This window comes from Lampetra planeri, chromosome 6, assembly GCF_965212315.1.
Source record: "Lampetra planeri chromosome 6, kcLamPlan1.2.h2, whole genome shotgun sequence".
NCBI lineage: Eukaryota > Metazoa > Chordata > Hyperoartia > Petromyzontiformes > Petromyzontidae > Lampetra > Lampetra planeri.
In genome coordinates this window covers 15,565,125-15,585,436 of record NC_136112.1, presented here as the reverse complement: position 1 = coordinate 15,585,436, position 20,312 = coordinate 15,565,125, and the positions used below count along the sequence as shown (strand labels likewise).

The 20,312-nt window shown below is 50.1% G+C and overlaps 1 protein-coding gene across 1 annotated transcript in view; it reads right to left on the bottom strand.

Annotated features, from left to right (window-relative positions):
• LOC144719607 (uncharacterized) overlaps positions 1-14,525 on the bottom strand; it is a 30,434-nt gene extending 15,909 nt beyond the window's left edge. The window contains exons 1-3 of the mRNA XM_078595688.1: positions 14,376-14,525; positions 8,419-8,831; positions 4,084-4,173 (exon numbers count right to left, since the gene is read on the bottom strand). Of these exons, the coding sequence (XP_078451814.1) occupies positions 4,084-4,173; positions 8,419-8,831; positions 14,376-14,400 (528 nt within the window). The 5' untranslated portion in view covers positions 14,401-14,525. The remainder of the gene's footprint in view (positions 1-4,083; positions 4,174-8,418; positions 8,832-14,375) is intronic.
• Between the last annotated feature and the right edge of the window lie 5,787 nt (positions 14,526-20,312).

Below are 20,312 nucleotides of genomic sequence, written 5' to 3'. Positions count from 1 at the left end.
CTGCCAAGCCTTCACACGGCAGGGTGGCGACGATTTGCTATGCAAAACTCAAGTGAGGAGTCTTTGCGGTGTATTTCTTCGATTTTATTTCTTGCAAACTTTGACCCTAACTAAGGCCAGGACACACAATGGGCGACCCTCATGAAGGACGTCACGAGATCTTTACCGTCCACTGTAATATAGTTGGCGCGTAGTAAGTAAGACGGTCGCTTGTGTTGCGATTGAAACGTCGCGATCTATTATTTTTTCTACCCACGTGACTTTACCGAAAGAACCAAAGAGTATGGATTCCTGCAGTCACGAACGCTTCAAATCAAGATTAAGTTCATCAGGGTTAAATTTCGATTTAAAGCTTTCGTGACTGCAAGGATTCATCTTCTTGGTTTTTTCGGTAAAGTCACGTAGAAGGGAAATAATAAAATAATAAAAATAAAACTATAAAATGACGCTGTCTTTCCAACAGACCTGTTCTTCACCTGAGGACGGCTGCTTGCGTTGTGGCCGAAACGTCGTGAGAATTGTATTTTATTATGTTTTATTTTTATTATTTTATAATTTCCCTTCTACGTGACTTTACCGAAAAAACCAAGAAGATTTATCAGGGTTGTGACACACCGCAGTAATAACCAAAACGGTGAAGCTCTGCAGCGAGCGGTGAACACGCTACCGCCACCAGATTAACGAAACTTCGGCTGCCTGCAACATCCAGGCGTGACTCGCCATCTCTGTCACAAGCCCCCTTACACTGCACGCCCCATGTCCATCTAACAAGGGATCGAGGCAGTGCGAGATCGATGACAAAGCAACTCACGGCTGACTCAATGTGGACCCTACGCTGAGTCAGCCCTCTGGAATGCAGGACTCAAGTTATTCAAATTCCATCGTCAACAGCGGATTGTTTAACTGACGTGGCGATAACGATCACGTAAACGAGATAAATTGGTCGACAATATGTATCTTTCATATCTCCGTCTCTGTTCACGTAAAAAAAAAGTTTTTTTTACTGCAACCCATCAGCCGCACGACCTTCCGGTACATACTTTCAGGATCATTGATTCAAGACAAGCAGACACTGAACCGTTTTCGACATTCAGTGTTTTCGTCAAGTTGGGCTTGCTTGAAACAATTCTCAAGAGCCAATCTTACAGGCGAGGGCCCTCTCTCTACCCCGATGGGGGGGGGGGGTCCTAATTAAACATACAAATTTTATTGTGCAAGTACCCGAAAATAATCATTAACATCGTCCTGCTGATGAGACAATGCGTGTCGAAACCACTCCACAGTTTGCTTGTACTTGAAAACAATGCTGCTGAAATTGTTTTACCCCAGAAGGGGCCGTGTGGCTGATGGGATGGGTACAATTTGTTTTGTGGATGGCCCGGTGAAGAAGGCGTAGTCTCAGCTTGGTTACGGTGGCGAGGAGATGTTAACTACCTCGCCTGGTACACAGGAGGTCGTGCTTCCGATCCCGACCCTGACGCCTGCTGCTGTATATTTGGAGTTTGCGTGTCTCTCTCATCATCATCATCACGGTGGCTAGGAGATGTTAACTACCTCGCCTGGTACACAGGAGGTCGTGGTTCCGATCCCGATCCTGACGCCTGCTGCTGTATATTTGGAGTTTGCGTGTCTCTCTCTCTCCGTGGTCGCGTGGATTTTTCTCCGGCTCCTCCGGCTTCCCCTCCACGTGTAGAATCGACGTCACGCATTTGGAGTAATTTGGCTGCTGCTATACATTTCCACCTGATAATGAGAAGCCACTTCGTTGAGCTGTCATTTGTGATCGCCAGGTCCGCTTCTAGAAAAGAGCTGTATAGCTCAGTGGGCCTTACCTGGTAAAAAACAAATTGTTTAGTTTATATCTATAAATCATCTCTCCTCGTGTTGCGAGGATATAACGTTGGCTCTGTGCCTGAAGCTTAAGATGACAGCAGAGGTGGCGCCACTGCGCGTGTGCCCTCCCTGTGCCCCCCCCCCCGCCAGTCAGGCTCCGTGGTGCCATCACCACCACCCTGTGTTGGGTGGAGCGGTGGCGGATTTGGCCGTGGGGCAAGATTTGCCGGTGGGCCGGTGGCAACTGTTTTGAGCCAAAACTGTAGTCGTACCGTGACACACGCAGAGATTGACAACGGTACACAGACCAAGATCCCCCGCATAGCCTTAACAGACTCTTGGGGCAAGTGCTGTTAGCGAGCACCTATGAAGGCCGGCACGGCACACAAGGGGTACGTGGCCAGCACCACGCCCGGCCGCCTTTGTCTCCCAAGTAGCGATCTTTTTACACACTGCACCAGGTACTCGTTTGAGGCCGAGTCGACCTAGAGGAGGCCCAGGACCAGTTCAGATAATCGTCACTGGTGTTGGTGGCCGCGAGTGGGCATCGACCTCGGGTCGCCGGGTTCGTAGCGCGACGGCGCTAACCGCTGCGCCACCACTCCCCACACCCACACACGTGGAGATGTTCACCTTCGTAACCAGGGGATCACAGCGGTGTGATGATAATGAACGCCCGGCTCACGGCTGACTCAACGTGAGCTCCACGCGTGGCAGAGAGCAGCAGCAACCCCTCTGGAATGCAGGGAACTCGTGACTCGAATTCCTTCGCGCACACAAAGCCGTCTTAGGCAATAGCCGGTGTTGTTCTCCGGTGTGTGGCGACTGCTATGGCGTGGATCAGCAGGCGATCGTGCTGGGTCTGCTATGGTCACTGCACAAGGAGCCTGCATTGCGAATTCAATTTGTGATGCAAAGAACGACTTCTTAGACACAGACAGACAGGAAGTCACTGAATGACTGCACGTGTGTCTCCCGGACACACGTGCTGCAGTCATTAATGTGGACAGCGCGTGGCAACCACAGTGCTCCGAGCCATGCACGAGGCGCCTCTTGGCGTGGCGTGGCGAGGCGGTGACATTACCAGCACTTAAGTGGCTTTGCCACCTTCGGGATGACAAAGAAAATTGTGACACACCCCAGTGGTGGAACTGGGCCGGAATCCCCTGGAATGCCGTGGTGTAGAGTGACAATTTGCACCTCGTGACTGCGTTCCGGGAATAATCAAGGATTCATCTTTTTTCATTTATTTGACTCGCAGATAGACCGCTAGACAAACAGAGAGACCCCCACACGGAGCGAAGCTCCTCCTCTTCCTCAGATCTAGTGCACGGTCCAAATCGAGCGGGGGTGGTGGAAATCATGAATGAGTTCCCGCAGTAATTTATTCCCATTTCCAGCCCCGAAGATAACATGGCGAGGTGGATATCTCACGATACTAGAATAGGGGAGAACTGCCTGTCAGCGCGTTGTCTTGAGGGGTGGATTAGTATGCTACTGGCATTAAATGGAACTGTTAGTGATCCAGAGAAGACCTGCAGATGTCCTAGCACAACGACTTAAAAAAAACGAGGATCCTGGGAAAACCAAGACAGGTGGCAAACCCTATCACCACATCGCAGTAGACTGAGGTTTGCTTGGAAAGAAATAATCTTTAAAAGGTTATGTTTCAAAAACGAATAAATGAATAAATGATTCTGTATAAAACAACGGAACTTTAAGAAACAAAGTCCCCCAGCAGCAATGTGCAGCCGCCTAACGCAAACCACAGACCGGTTTCGACTTATTTGAGTGCCGTCAGCAACGCGAGCCCCACCAAGCGAGTGACACGGGGGTTGCGTCATCGTAGTCAAGAGCTCCGCGTGAGCACCGCGGTGACCCGAGTCACAATCAAGCGGTGAGAGGAGAGCCCCGAGGAACAGGAGGCGAACCCCGCGGAAAGCCGCGCCTCAGCGGCCGCAGCAGGGGACGCAGCCGTTCCCGTGCGCAAGCCGTCCGCTCCGGGTCCGCGGCGACACCGTTTGCGCTGACAGCGTGGCCTAAGGTAGCGCAACCGCGAGGTTCCAACTGGATGACCTCTGTTGAACTTCATTCAATTCTCATCCTGGCCGTGACGGCAGCAGCACGGCGGGGGATGGTTTGCGATGCCGGGCGCGCGTGTGCGTGCGCGCGTGTGCGTGTACGTTGAACTTCATTCGCACCACACGTGGCCAACCGTGCCAATCAGAGGTGTGCGGTGGGCACGCGTACCTGTTCCCGAGCGGCCCTCTCCGCCGCCATCGTCAAGTACCGCAGGGATATGCGCGCCTCGGTCTGCAGCAGGGACAGGCGGGAGCACAGCTGCACAGCACACAAACACACAAACACACAAACACACAAACACACACAAACACACACAAACACACACAAACACACAGACACACAGATACACACACACACCAACACACAAACACACAAACACACAAACACACAGACACACAGACGCCCAGACACACAGACGCACAGACACACAAACACACAAACAAAGACGACGACAAGGTTTTAGTTTGAGCGTTAAATCGTAGCCGTCACCAACACGCTCAGGGGTCGGGGACAAACGCGGAGCGCGCATCGGTGACCGCCGTACGAACAGCCGCCACCACCACGCCACGTGAACAGCGTCCACACGCGATGGCATCGCGAGATAACGCTTCAGATATTTAGATTTTCTCGAGATGGACACGTGATTGAGCCAGTGGCTTCTCTGTGACTCTATGGGTCTCCGTGCAATGTACACAGAAACCCATCGGCAGAGGAAAAGAGAGCCTGGATTTGGAACAGACAGGGGCAGGGAGTGTGTGTATGTGTGTAAGTCGGTTAAACTTCTTCCGCGCCGTACGTAGCCAACCGTGCTGACCAGAGGTGGACCTCAAGACAACGAGCCCCGTGTACCGTAGACGGCAGTTGGCGGGGGTCACGTGTGACGAGCATCGCATCCGAGCAGCGATAGCGATCGACGAGGACCGGGTTCGCCGCACGTGGACACGTCTCGTGACTGGGAGGCTGGGAGGTTAGGCCCAGGATAAGTGTCGGCTTATATGTGGTATCGCAAAATCGTGAAAGATGGCAATGCCTCGGGCAAGCCTTCATCCAGCAGCGGGTACATCATGCCTGCTGCTGCTGCTGTTGATAATAAAGTATGAAACTCTATGCCATCACGCGCGTGCAAACACACACGCGCACCTGGACAACAGCAACACCCGCGTCACCACGGGACCTTTAGCATTGGTCTGGGCTGATTGACACAGAACCAGGTGAACTCCGGGCGGTGCCACCTCCATCCAGTGGGTTAATGATTAAGCGAAGAGTCAATTGGCTGTCTTACAAGCAGATAGCGAAATAAATAAGATGCCATTTCACCTTATTTGCGTATTTGTCTCTCAACGTGAAATGTTATGATTCTTTTTTTTTTACACATCCCATTGACTGCACGGCCTCCTGGGAGCGAATTTTTCAGCAGCGAAGTGAGGCTCACTTGATGTGGCTAGGGGATGTTGCCTACCTCGCCTGGTATACAGGAGGTCGTGGGTTCGATCCCGACCCTGACGCCTGCTGCTGTATATTTGGAGTTTGTGTGTTCTCTCCGTGGGCGTGTGGAATTTTCTCCGGGTCCTCCAGTTTATCCATCTACATTTAGAATCGACGTGCGTTTAGAGTGTTTGGCTGCGATACATTTCCACGTGATAAGCCACTTCGTTGAGCTATCATTTGTGATAGCCAGTTCACTCCTAAAAAATAGCTATATAGCTCAGTGGGCCTTACGTCGTAAAATAAGCATAGTTTTGTTCTTATAGGCACAGAGATTGGTTGTCAAACACATTGCCATCTAGCTAGAACAGCTTACAAACATGGGATTGGCAATGATGGAAATTCTCATCAACAGACACAAATCTGAATGCATGATCATCCTCATCCCTGATGTGATAAAGACAAATCTCCACGTGATCTGAGAAGTATGACGAGGGAGGAAGAGGAGGAGGAAGGGGGGATGGGAGGAAGGGAGGGGGCTGGGAGGGAGAGAGAGCGCGCACGAGAGGATGAGAGCGCGAGTCCGATGTGAGCCGCGTCACCTCCGTTACAATACACACAGTGGGCTTTACCGGGTGAAGTAAAAAAAAGACGTATTAGATAGAATAGCTCGGGTTGTCCGTGCCTGGCTCCACCGCGCTTCCTTCCAGCACGGTTGGCTACGTACGGTGCGAAAGAAGTTCAACATACATACACCGCAGTCCCTACTGTGGGACACGCAAGGCATTGTGGGATTTACCATGGGCAGGGATTGGCAACCTGCAGCTCTTTTAGGACCGCTTCTTTGACGTGCACATCATCAGTTGGTCTTCAATTCCATTCCCGTTCCAGTGACGTACATACTTGTACGGAACCGGAAGAAAAACTAAATAACTTTATCGGTACCGAGGCTCCCACAAGGCCATGCGGGAGGGTGTCTGGCACAGTTTGGCGATAGCCATCATAGAGTGCGGTCGTGTCGTTACAGTTCTCTGCTGTGAGCACAATGTCTTTAAAAGCAATGTCGCTACTACGCTTCTCTAAATAAAATGAAGGCTGAACCACTTGTGCGTTCCGAGATCCAGCGGTGAACGGGACACCCACCCTGCAACTTGCAGACGTCTCAGAACGTGAACGGGTTAAATGAAAGAGCAAATGTAACGTGATGTGTATTATAGCGCAGTCATTGGTGGCCAGGCTGAGACAATCTAGTCATTACTTTTGAGAACCCGGTTTAATCAGAGGCGGCTGGAGTTGAACCCAGGATCTCAGCGTCTCGATCACTGAGTCACCTTACTGCCTGCCGTGTGTATTTTGAAAGATACTGTGTTACTTGTAAACGCAGACGAACGCAGCAATAAATCATAGCACCGTGGACACATTATTATCGGAGGACAGAGGCCACCAGGTTCAAGGGCAGAGTTAGATACGAACTACTGTGCAGGTGATCTGTAAATCTTCATATGCAGTGCTGGCAAGAGGTATTTAGTAAAACACAAAATGAGTCTCAAAATTCGAAAATTTGTCTCAAATGAATGCAATCTTAATAAATTTAAAATTATTTCAAAGATTAATGATGAAGATGAATAATAATGCATGTGTGCATATGCTGAACTTCTTTCGCACCGTATGTAGCCAACGGTGCTAATGGCAGCCAACGGTGACCATCGCTGTGGACAAGTTATTATTTTTCATCGCGTTTTATACACAGCAAACCCTTCGTTAGTCTCAAGACTATTTTTCAGGAGCGTGGTACCACATTTTCATTCGAAGGCGTGAAGTGGCCGCGTGGAATCCCAGCCGAGTAATTAGGGGATGTTTAGGCCAATGCCAGTTGGGTTGTGGGTGTTTGTTTTTTTATGCATCGGAGCCAATTGGAGAACAGAGAGGAAAAACCAATGCAGAACAGGGGGAGATCATTGAAACCGGGACGGGATTCAAACCCAGGGTGCTGCTGCTGCTGCTGCTGTGAAGCAGTCACGTAACCAGCATGGGGGCAGGTGGGGGGGGTGCCTTGCCCCCCATCTCCCCCCTTGTGGCCAAAGTTACGAGTTGGGGGGGGGCCTTGACAACCACCGTACGACGAAGCTGTCGTGGCTGAATTCTGCGGAGACGGAGGAGCGCCCCGACAGCGTTCAATGTTGGAGGCCGTGAGCGTAACGACGGTGTGGATGAGGCAAGACAAGTCCGGGACATATAACAGCCTGGGTGCTACTGTGCGTGACAAGTCAAATATTGGGGGGCCCCACCTGACCGACTGCCGCACACCCCCCGAGCTGATGATGTCGTTACTACGCCACGGCTGTGAAGCCGCAAGTGTTACCGCTGCACCAGCGTGCCGCCACGGATAGCGCAACGAACAGAGACAACGGATTACAGCTGGTGACCAGCGTTGACTCCAGTGGTGGAGAGCCAAGTGACTGCACTCAACAATGGGCAATAAGCATTCATTCAGCCTCGGTGAATTATGCAGCAGCAACAACAACAAAACCCATTAGCAGTTCCTGAAGAACTGCATTGTGGTCTCCCCCCTCTTGCCCCGAGGCCACCATCAAAATAAATGTCGGGCCAATGTGACGGACGAGCGGCACGCTCAAACTATTAAACTAAACAATTAAGAATTGTGTCTGTTGCTGAGAATTTCCATCAGCGCCAATGTCATGTTTGTAAGCTGTTCTCTAGCCAGATGGCAATGTGCTTGACAACCAATCTCTGTGCCTATAGAAACAAAAAAGAAGCGGGCCTGGGCACAAATGACAAATGATAGCTCAACGAATTAGCTTATCATCACGTGGATTTATAGCAGTAGACAAATACTCTAAACGCGTGACGTCAATTTGAAATCCATGCGACCACGGGGAGCGAAAGAGACACGCAAATTCCAAATATACAGCAGCAGGCGTCATCAGAGTCGGGATTGAACCCACGACCTCCTGCGTACCAGGCGAGGCAGCTCACATCTCCTAGCCACCTGTGAAGGGATGTCTCCGGCCTTGCTCCCATATCCCTCGCCGTGCTGCTGTGGTGCATTTCACTCGCCTTGTTCTCGGGAGGCAACGGCGGGGATGGCCGCCGCCCGGCCTCGCCGGACGTCGTCACGGTGCCCCCCTCTTCCGCGAGCGGGGTGCCCCCCTCTTCCGCGAGCGGGGTGCCCCCCGCCAGCGCCACGTCGCAGGCGCTCACCGCCCTCCCGGTGGCAATGCCCGCCGCCGCCGCCCGCTGCTCCTCCCGCTCCTCCAGCCGCTCGAGCTCGCACGCGGTGTGCGGCCGCCTCTGGTCGCCGCCTGCGTGGGGGATGCGTGCGATGGTGTGCGCCCCGCCAGCCGCCCCCCCGGCTGTCGTCTTGGGGCCGCGTGACGCCGCCGCCGCCGAGTTCTCCCGGCGCAGGGAGAGGTTGCGGCTCAGCCGCGGAGGGTGCAGACGGCCCATGAGTCTCTCGGTGAGGGAGCGGTCTGCGGAGGAGACAAAAAGATCCCCCCGTGTAGCCGCAGAAGACTTGAGCAGCGACTCGTCCGTGCGGTTCGCGTCTCCACGTCCTCTCTCACCTGGTGACGTGTAGGGATGTGAATTGATTTGAAATCCCAGAGTACAGGTGACCAAAACGGAGACCAGGTCCCACGTGCGCTGGGGCATTATGCTGGTGTCGGTCTCAGAAGTAAGCGGGACAAAGATCCCCCGTGCAGCCTTAACAGACTGTTGGGGCAAGTGCTGTTAGCGAGCAGCGGCTATGAAGGTCGGCACGGCACACGAGGGGGTGGTGGGTGGCCAGCACCACGTCCGGCCGCCTTTGTCTCTCGGTACTCATTTAAGGCTGAGTCAACCCAGGGAAGGCCCAGGACCGGTTCAGATAAAATCGCTCCCACTGATGTTGGCCATGAGCGGGAATCGAACTCGCGACGCCGGTTTCATAGCGAAGCGTGCTCACCGCTACACTACAGCTCCCCAGAAAACGCACACGCAGTGACACACGCAGTCACACAGCCAGCAACGGCTTTAAACTAATTCTAATGACAGTATTTGTGTGCGTACCGCGCAAACTCCCCTGTGCTGTGCACGTATAGGATTAGAATTTAAGGTTTGGGAATGGGCTTTGGTTGGATGATATATTTTGGGTTGGTGTTTGGGATAGGTTAAGGTATAGTATTTGTGGTCAGATTTAGAACTGGGATTAAGGTTTGGTTTGGGGTGTGGATTGGGTTGGTGTTTGGGATAGGGTAAGGTATAGGATTGGAATTAATTAGTTTTATAACGTCAGCGTCCGTTGCCCGCAGCGCGAGGTGGTTCTCGCGTCCTCGCAACGCACCCCGAGTTGAGGCGACGGAGCTACACGGTGAGACGGTGAGCTCTACGGTGAGACGGTGGAGCTGTACGGTGAGACGGTGGAGGTAGACGGTGAGACGGTGGAGCTGTACGGTGACAAATCATCGCCACTCTTCCTTCTTCCCTTCCCCTGCCTCCACTTCAGAGGTCCACGTCTGTTGTACGCGTGGCAAGCAAGTTGCAGCCCCCCACCAGCGCACACGCACGCGTGCATGGTGAGCGGAGCCAGTGCGGCGTGGCGCGTGCTTTCACCCGCCAGCGCCACTGGAACGGTGCACGACTTGAATGCCGTTCTTGTGGTTTTTTCCCCTTGAGGTTGTGTTCGTTACGCTCTAGAGCAGGGGTGGGGAACCTTTTCTCTGCCAAGGGCCATTTGGATATTTATAACATCATTCACGGGCCATACAAAATTATCAATTAGCCTGTTATAGTTGGTTAAACATTTAATTAACTTGCCCCTAATGTGATGGCTGGAACTGCTTCTCTTTGGTGAGGCGTGTGATGTTAGCTGCTATTGATGATGTTGCTACTCGCAACTGCTTTTCCAGGTTTGCTCCTAGATTTATTGAAGTGCCTTGGCAGGGCCACACCAAATGATTCCCCGGACCTTATACGGCCCGCGGGCCGGACGTTCCCCACCTCTGCTCTAGAGGGTTGATTTGCCGCTGTCCGTTGTTGTTCCCGAGGCAGGCGCGGACTTTCCACGTGCTTGGTGCGGGGACCGAGTCATTCCTCAACACAACCGCCAATGGCTGTCCACCGGTAGCGCACCGATCGAGGGTGGCAGAGGGTGCCTTGCCACCGTCCCATCCCCGGTGGTCAAAGCTACAAGTCGGGGCCCCCTTGACAGCTACCATGAAATGTGTTAAACAGCGGTAAAATAACTTAAAGGCGGTTTAAATTTTTAAAAATGTTTTTATGAAAATTCCCCCGACAGCGTTAAATGTTCGAGACCGTGAGCATAATGACGATGTGATTTGGGCAAGCGGAGGCCGCAATATCTAATAGCCTCTAGGTACGACCGTGCAAGAAAAATTACAACGTTGGGGCCCTCCTGAGCTGATGGTGTAGTTACTACACCACTGATAATGTAGTTACTACACCATTGATAATGTAGTTACTATGCCACTGATAATGTAGTTACTATGCCACTGATAATGTAGTTACTACGCCACTGATAATGTAGTTACTACGCCACTGATAATGTAGTTACTACGCCACTGATAATGTAGTTACTACGCCACTGATAATGTAGTTACTACACCACTGATAATGTAGTTACTGCGCCACTGATAATGTAGTTACTACGCCACTGATAATGTAGTCACTACACCACTGATAATGTAGTTACTACGCCACTGATAATGTAGTTACTACGCCACTGATAATGTAGTTACTACGCCACTGATAATGTAGTTACTACACCACTGATAATGTAATTACTACGCCACCGATAATGTAGTCACTACACCACTGATAATGTAGTTACTACACCACTAATAATGTAGTTACTACGCCACTGATAATGTAGTTACTACGCCACTGATAATGTAGTTACTACGCCACTGATAATGTAGTCACTACACCACTGATAATGTAGTTACTACGCCACTGATAATGTAGTTACTACGCCACTGATAATGTAGTCACTACACCACTGATAATGTAGTTACTACGCCACTGATAATGTAGTTACTACACCACTGATAATGTAGTCACTACACCACTGATAATGTAGTTACTACGCCACTGATAATGTAGTCACTACGCCACTGATAATGTAGTCACTACACCACTGATAATGTAGTTACTACGCCACTGATAATGTAGTTACTACGCCACTGATAATGTAGTCACTACACCACTGATAATGTAGTCACTACACCACTGATAATGTAGTCACTACACCACTGATAATGTAGTCACTACACCACTGATAATGTAGTTACTACACCACTGATAATGTAGTTACTACACCACTGATAATGTAGTCACTACACCACTGATAATGTAGTTACTACGCCACTGATAATGTAGTTACTACACCACTGATAATGTAGTCACTACACCACTGATAATGTAGTCACTACACCACTGATAATGTAGTCACTACACCACTGATAATGTAGTCACTACACCACTGATAATGTAGTTACCAGAGGTGTGGACTCGAGTCATGTGACTTGGACTCGAGTCAGACTCGAGTCATGAATTTGATGACTTGCGACTCGACTTGGACTTGCATAACAATGACTTTGTCCCACCTATGAGATGTGGACTCGAGTCATGTGACTTGGACTCGAGTCAGACTCGAGTCATGAATTTGATGACTTGCGACTCGACTTGGACTTGCATAACAATGACTTTGTCCCACCTCTGGTAGTTACTACACCACTGATAATGTAGTCACTACACCACTGATAATGTAGTCACTACACCACTGATAATGTAGTTACTACACCACTGATAATGTAGTTACTACACCACTGATAATGTAGTCACTACACCACTGATAATGTCGTTACTACACCACTGATAATGTAGTTACCAGAGGTGTGGACTCGAGTCATGTGACTTGGACTCGAGTCAGACTCGAGTCATGAATTTGATGACTTGCGACTCGACTTGGACTTGCATAACAATGACTTTGTCCCACCTATGAGATGTGGACTCGAGTCATGTGACTTGGACTCGAGTCAGACTCGAGTCATGAATTTGATGACTTGCGACTCGACTTGGACTTGCATAACAATGACTTTGTCCCACCTCTGGTAGTTACTACACCACTGATAATGTAGTCACTACACCACTGATAATGTAGTCACTACACCACTGATAATGTAGTTACTACACCACTGATAATGTAGTTACTACACCACTGATAATGTAGTCACTACACCACTGATAATGTCGTTACTACACCACTGATAATGTAGTTACCAGAGGTGTGGACTCGAGTCATGTGACTTGGACTCGAGTCAGACTCGAGTCATGAATTTGATGACTTGCGACTCGACTTGGACTTGCATAACAATGACTTTGTCCCACCTATGAGATGTGGACTCGAGTCATGTGACTTGGACTCGAGTCAGACTCGAGTCATGAATTTGATGACTTGCGACTCGACTTGGACTTGCATAACAATGACTTTGTCCCACCTCTGGTAGTTACTACACCACTGATAATGTAGTTACTACGCCACTGATAATGTAGTTACTACACCACCACCCCGGCTCTCCCGTGACTCAGTGACAGCCTCCGAGCTCTGATGCCACCGTCTCTCCCGCTCTCTCTCTCTGTGTGTGTCGACTCGTCTTGGTCTCCACTCCAACGGAGCGAGTTCCGTCTCTCATCAGCTGTTCGGGGGCACGCGGCTGCCCGCGTGCCACGAGCGAGTGGATTTAACGGCAGCAGCAGCAGCAGAATCGGACATCCCTTGTTGTTGTCCGCTTGTCTCAGCCACTCGACCGATCTGTTCATTTAGATTTTAGAAGAATGCCGCCTTCGCCTTGCCGCCAAGTCTAAGCTGATACGGCTTACTATCTGGTGCCTAGTTGTATCGCAGCCTGGAGTGATTATGGGTTACGCCAACCCTCACTGATGCCGTTACAGACTCCTCGTTACTCAGGCGGATCTGCCTATCGTCCCCCGAGGGTTGAAGAAATCAGTACCACTTTTTTTTCCTATCGGCGGGCAGCAGCGATGTATCCTATATACTCTCAATTCGCCAAAGGAATGTGGACTATCCACTGCTCTGAACAGCCAACGGAGAGGCAGAGACGTGCTTACGCATTTTTTAAAATCTAGATTGAAAACTTGTTTTTTTGGAACTGTATTTTTGTGATTGGCTACTACATACGGTACAAAAGAAGTTTAATGTCCATACAAAGATCCCCCGTATATCTGCAACAGACTTTTGGGGCAAGTGCTGTTAGCGAGCAGCACCTATGAAGGCCAGAACGGTACGCGAGGGGGTGGGCCAGCACCACGCCCGACCGCCTTTGTCTTCCTAGTGGCGATGTTTACACACCGCACCGGGTACTCATTTGAGGCTGAGCCGACCTAGGGGAGGCCCAGGACCGGTCCAAATAATCGTCACTGGGTGTTGACCGCGAGCGCGAATCGAACTCGGGCCGCCGGGTTCGTGGCGCAGAAGCGCTAACCGCTGCACCACCGCTCCCCCACCATACAAAAAACAGCTTCAGTTTAATTTATTAGGTATAGCCCTGTGAGCCATTCGGCTCTTGAATCGGGTGCAACCGCAACAAACAAAAAACAAAAACATGAACAAGAAAACATCTTAAAGTGACTGTGTGACTAAGTGCAAACAGAAAATCCAGGAAAAGACAGCAAAATATTGCAGAAAGAAGCACCGTACACCAACGTTGTTTGCACAAATCCCAGTGGAATGCAAGTCAAACAACAACAACCACAAGACAACTTAGATTAAAGCCATCAGTCTAACTCCGTACTACAACAAACAAACATGGCCAAACCAAAAAAAAACGTTGTCGAAATCACCAAAATAAAGCCATAAAAGCAATGTAACAGTGATCATAGGAACCGTGACCGAATCTTCACAATCAACGACACGAACAACACCACAAAAACCCTGCAGCCAACCAACGACACGCGCAGACACGGCCACGCGAGAGGGCACAGCAGCTTCTACACACCTGCCTTGTCCATCTTCTCGGCCATGCCTGCCAAGCACCGTGTGCTCCCGACTGCGGCTACACGCGCCTCGCAACGCAGCGCGCACAGCCCGGCAGCCCCTCCCCGCACCCCACGGGGGGAGGGGCGGGGCGGGGGCTAAGTCCACCTAGCACCGCTCACCTGGAGCTCAGGTGTGGGCGCGAGGCAGCCCCTCCCCCCACCCGCGCGAGCCTGCGCTCCCATTGGCTGCACGGTGGAATGCGCTATGTTAATGTGGCCCGCAAGGGGGCCGCGATGGTGGGGTGTTCACTACCTCGCCTGGTACGCAGGAGGGCGTGGGTTCGATCCTGATCCCTGATCCTGACGCCTGCTGCTGTATGTTTGGAGTTCGTGTTCTCCCCGTTGTCGCGTGGATTTTTCTCCGGGTCGTCGGGTTTTCCCCTCCACATTTAGAATCATTCGTTTAGAGTATTTGGCAACTGTACATTTTGACAACAGCCACTTCGTTGAGCAATCATTTGTGGTATAGCCAGGTCGCTTCTGAAAAAGTGGGCCTTATCTGCTAAAAGTAATCAATATTTTAACAGATCAACTCCCCCCCCCCTCGCACAGGTGCGAGCTTGACACGGGCGCGAACTCGTCCGTCCCAACTCGCGGGTCAGGAATTAGTGGCGAATCACGGTCGAAGACCCCAAGCGGCCAGTAACAAAGAGCACTCACTAAAGGCGCAATAGGACGAGAGTGAACACGCTCCTTGAATGTAGCAAGGTCACTGCATCGCGCATGCGTTCAACATGCACTTCTGCGGCCGTCTGGAACGCCCTTTCTTCCGATATGAGGGAGCCACTTGGAGCTTTAAATCATCATCTCGATTGAAAACTCGTTTCTTTAGAACTGCTTCTTGTGTTTAGTTTGTCGCCCTTCGACCGCACCTTCGGTTAGCGCGGTTGGCTACGTACGGTGCGAAAGAAGTTCAACATAGAGGACGTAGTAGCGTTGTAACAGGAGCTCGTGAAGAGGAGACGACGATGGGAGAGGCGATTCCGCGGTGGAGGAGTGCGAGGGAAGAGGCGGAGAGAGCGGCGTTGTGGGCTGCCGTGGCGGTGGTTGAACTCAACGTACAGATAGATACAGGTAGTCCCGACTAACGATGGTCCGACTGACGATATTTCGATCTTACGATGGCGATATTGATACGGCAAAATTGTAAAATATTTCACATTTCGCGCGGCAGGCAAACGCAGCGGCGTACGAGGTACGATGCTGTACGTTGGGACGCTGCCGGGATGTTCTGTACGCATCTCCCGCCTTGTGTGGTGATGCCTCTCACTCTCACCAGCGGTCGAATGAGTTAAGTTGCCACGGTGTTAGCGCGTGTATCTTTTTCTGTGTTTTTTGTGTTTCAAAGCCCAATTTTAGTGAAAAAAGCATGTATTGTAATTAATAAATACATACAGTATACAGTTTATACAGTACGGTACTGTCAATTGCTCTGTTTTGCTAAATTATCACCATTCTGTAAGACTCCTGGGTAGGCTAGGCCGTCTTCGACTTACGATATTTTTGACTTACGATGGGGTCGTCGTAACGCATCTCCATCGTTAAGTCGGGGACTACCTCTATAGGATTCACATCTCAGATCATGGAACAGACTTTGCAGGATCGGGGTTTTATATCTCAAAACGGTGCCAAACCACTTGAAAAATAAAAAAAACCTGTAACTGGACCTTGTGTTTTTTAAACACCAGATCAGTGCTTTTCAGTGGGCATTCGTTCTAAAGTAGAAATTCTGCAACAGTACACATGTTCACCACGCTGCAGGTGACAAAGGTCACCCTATAGCCTTAACAGACTGTAGAGGCAAGTGTAAATGGTGTGGGTTTACTCTCCGACGCACCGGTGTGCTGTACTAGTCACGAATTGGCCACGTTCTGTTTACGTGACAAACCTGTCGGGTGCTTGGCGGGTTTAACGACATTTATATTGACGTGCTCTTACCCACAAACCTCTATCATGGGAGTGTTATTAGCGTGATGTTGCGATGTCACGACGTGTTGGTGCGATGTTGTGTGATGTTGGTGTGATGTTGGTGTGATGTTGGTGTGATGTTTGTGTGATGTTTGTGTGATGTTGGTGTGATGTGTTGGTGTGATGTTGGCGTGATGTTGGTGTGATGTTGGTGTGATGTTGGTGTGATGTGTTGGTGTGATGTTGGTGTGATATTGGTGTGATGTGTTGGTGTGATGTGTTGGTGTGATGTTGGTGTGATGTTGGTGTGATGTTGATGTGATGTTGGTGTGATGTTGGTCCAAAAAGCACAACTTGGGTGGCCGCGATGAGGAAGAATCTTTGGGGCTGCCGAATATGGTGGTGGACGTAATGCCAACTGAGAGTGTCAATAAGCAATGAAGCGTAACACATTAGAGCTAAATAATAAATGTACATAAAATTCGATATTTTATATGTAAAAATTATATAAAATTTCACATTTGTTTTATATAAAATATATTTTTTCATTAAAATGTTGTAACCGACAATCTGTTACCCTTCATTCGCTTATTTACGCTCTCAGTTGTTTCATTAAGTCACACACACATTCTGCAGCCCCAAAGATAAAATAATAAAAACATGTTTTTGTTACTCTGATCACATTTGCAATGTCCCCACACAGCCCGGCCACCCACCGACCCTGGGAATGGACCGGCCCACCGGGAATTTGCCCTCTGTCCCAGCCCGGGCCTCAGTGTACGTAGTGTTGAACTTCTTTCGCACCGTACATAGCCAACCGCGATAATCGGAGGCTCCGTGTCGGATTCTGAACGCTATCTTGAGAGGTACATCGACAGCAAAGCCAGCCCTGACTCCCCTTCGAGCGGTGTTGACTTCTCAAAGGGATGAGCCGAGTAGGGAGGGTTAACCCCTCACCAGGAGGCAAACCTGTAACCTGCCGACTGAGAGGCAAAGCGATTTGTCAACAGCGATGCCCGGCGGCATCCTGTCACAGCTAACGATGAAATCGTGAGCTGTGACTTTCACAACTTAAACGCCGCACTGGAAGGCACTTTTAAAGGATTCAAAACAACCACGTGGACATTCGACGATGCCCTGTCTAAATATTCCTACGACGGCACAGCCAACTAGTGCAGGACATCCACACACACACACCAGAAGTGGCATCACGGGACCTTTTAAATACCCTCCTGCAGTGCTCTCGCTCTCAGACACACAAACACACCTCGTCCCTGGGGTCAGCAGACAAAACAACAAGATATTTTTTTCCTCTGAATTCGGTAACAAAACAACAAAAATGTCTATATTTTAAGAGCCACAAAAATGTGAATAATCTTGATCTTCTTGGTTCTTTCGGTAAAGTCACGTAGAAGGGAAGTTATAAAATAATAAAAATAAAACATAATAAAATTATTCTCACGACGTTTCGGCCACAACGCAAGCAGCCGTCCTCAGGTGAAAACCAGGTCCGTCGAGGCGACAGAGTCTGAATGAAACAGCACACGAGCTTGGAGCATATATATATAAGCTGGGCGCCTTGACAAAGGAATTTGCATATCAAGAGGAATTTAGCATTTTTATGGAAAATGCAAGAATGTGATTAGTACTACATATGCATGTGCATTATGCAGGATTAACAGCATCAAAGGGAGCTGCAGTTGCTGCTGCTGCTGCAGTTGCTGCTGCTGCAGTTGCTGCTGCTGCAGTTGCTGCTGCTGCAGTTGCTGCCTTATCCATTTTAATATAACACTATGTATTATTCTACCCACCTAGTGTTATATTAAAATGGATAAGGCAGCAACTGCAGCAGCAGCAACTGCAGCAGCAGCAACTGCAGTAGCAGCAACTGCAGCAGCAGCAGAAACTGCAGCAGCAGCAGAAACTGCAGCAGCAGCAGAAACTGCAGCAGCAGCAGAAACTGCAGCAGCAGCAGAAACTGCAGCAGCAGCAGCAACTGCAGCAGCAGCAGCAACTGCAGCAGCAGCAGCAACTGCAGCAGCAGCAGCAACTGCAGCAGCAGCAGCAGCAACTGCAGCAGCAGCAGCAGCAACTGCAGCAGCAGCAGCAGCAACTGCAGCAGCAGCAGCAGCAACTGCAGCAGCAGCAGCAACTGCAGCAGCAGCAGCAACTGCAGCAGCAGCAACTGCAGCAGCAGCAACTGCAGCAGCAGCAGCAACTGCAGCAGCAGCAACTGCAGCAGCAGCAGCAACTGCAGCAGCAGCAACTGCAGCAGCAGCAACTGCAGCAGCAGCAACTGCAGCAGCAGCAGCAGCAACTGCAGCAGCAGCAGCAGCAACTGCAGCAGCAGCAGCAACTGCAGCAGCAGCAGCAACTGCAGCAGCAGCAGCAACTGCAGCAGCAGCAGCAGCAACTGCAGCAGCAGCAGCAACTGCAGCAGCAGCAACTGCAGCAGCAGCAGCAGCAGCAACTGCAGCAGCAGCAGCAGCAACTGCAGCAGCAGCAACTGCAGCAGCAGCAACTGCAGCAGCAGCAGCAACTGCAGCAGCAGCAACTGCAGCAGCAGCAGCAGCAGCAATTGCAGCAGCAGCAGCAACTGCAGCAGCAACTGCAGCAGCAGCAGCAGCAACTGCAGCAGCAGCAGCAACTGCAGCAACTGCAGCAGCAGCAGCAGCAACTGCAGCAGCAGCAGCAGCAACTGCAGCAGCAGCAGCAGCAACTGCAGCAGCAGCAGCAGCAGCAGCAACTGCAGCAGCAGCAGCAACTGCAGCAGCAGCAACTGCAGCAGCAGCAGCTGCAGCAGCAGCAGCTGCAGCAGCAGCAACTGCAGCAGCAGCAGCTGCAGCAGCAGCAGCTGCAGCAGCAGCAGCTGCAGCAGCAGCAGCTGCAGCTCCCTTTGATGCTGTTAATCTTGCATAATGCACATGCATGTGTAGTACTAATCACATTCCTGCATTTCCCATAAATATGCTAAAATCCTCTTGATATGCAAATTCCTTTGTCAAGGCGCCCAGCTTATATATATGCTCCAAGCTCGTGTGCTGTTTCATTCAGACTCTGTCGCCTCGATGGACCTGGTTTTCACCTGAGGACGGCTGCTTGCGTTGTGGCCGAAACGTCGTGAGAATAATTTTATTATGTTTTATTTTTATTATTTTATTACTTCCCATATACGTGACTTTACCGAAAGAACCAAGAAGATGAATCCCTGCAGTCACGAAACCTTTAAATCGAAAAATAATCTTGATTTGAAGCTTTCGTGACTGCAGGAAGCCATACTCTTTGGTTCTTTTGGTAAAGTCACGTGGGTAGAAATACAATAAAATAAATCACGTTTCGGGCGCAAACAGACTGCCTCAGCAGCAGACCATGCTTTCCCACCTGATGATGAACGCTTGTGTTGCAGCCGAAATGTCGTGATTTATTTTGTTTTATACCTACGTGACTTTACCGAAAGAACATGTGAATAACTGCACGAATCAGTCCTTAAAGAGCCGCATTCGGCTTCGAAGCCGCAGGTTGGCGACCCGTGCTCTCTCTCTCGAGCCGTGCAGACGAGTTAGTTGGATAATTATCTTGCGCCTAACCTCCAAATATTTCCAGCATGTATCCTCTAAAGCCGGCCTCGGTTAAAGTTCAAAGCGAGTTTGAATTTTTTACTTTCGTGGCCAGGTCTGAGATCACAAAACTCGCCGAATATCCTAAAACGTTGAAACTATTTTGTATTTTATCAGGTAAGGGCCCACTAAGCTATACCAGCTGTTTTTTTAGAAGCGATCTGGCCACAAATGATAGCTGAACGAAATGGCTTATCATATGAACATTTATATCAGCCGAATACTCTAATCGCATGTTTCTAAATGTGGAAGGGATACCCCGAAGGATCTAGAGAAAAATCCACACGAACACAGGAAGATAAAGACTTGCAAACTCCAAATATGTAACAAGCATCAAAGTCAGAATCGAAGCCACGACCTCCTGTATACCAG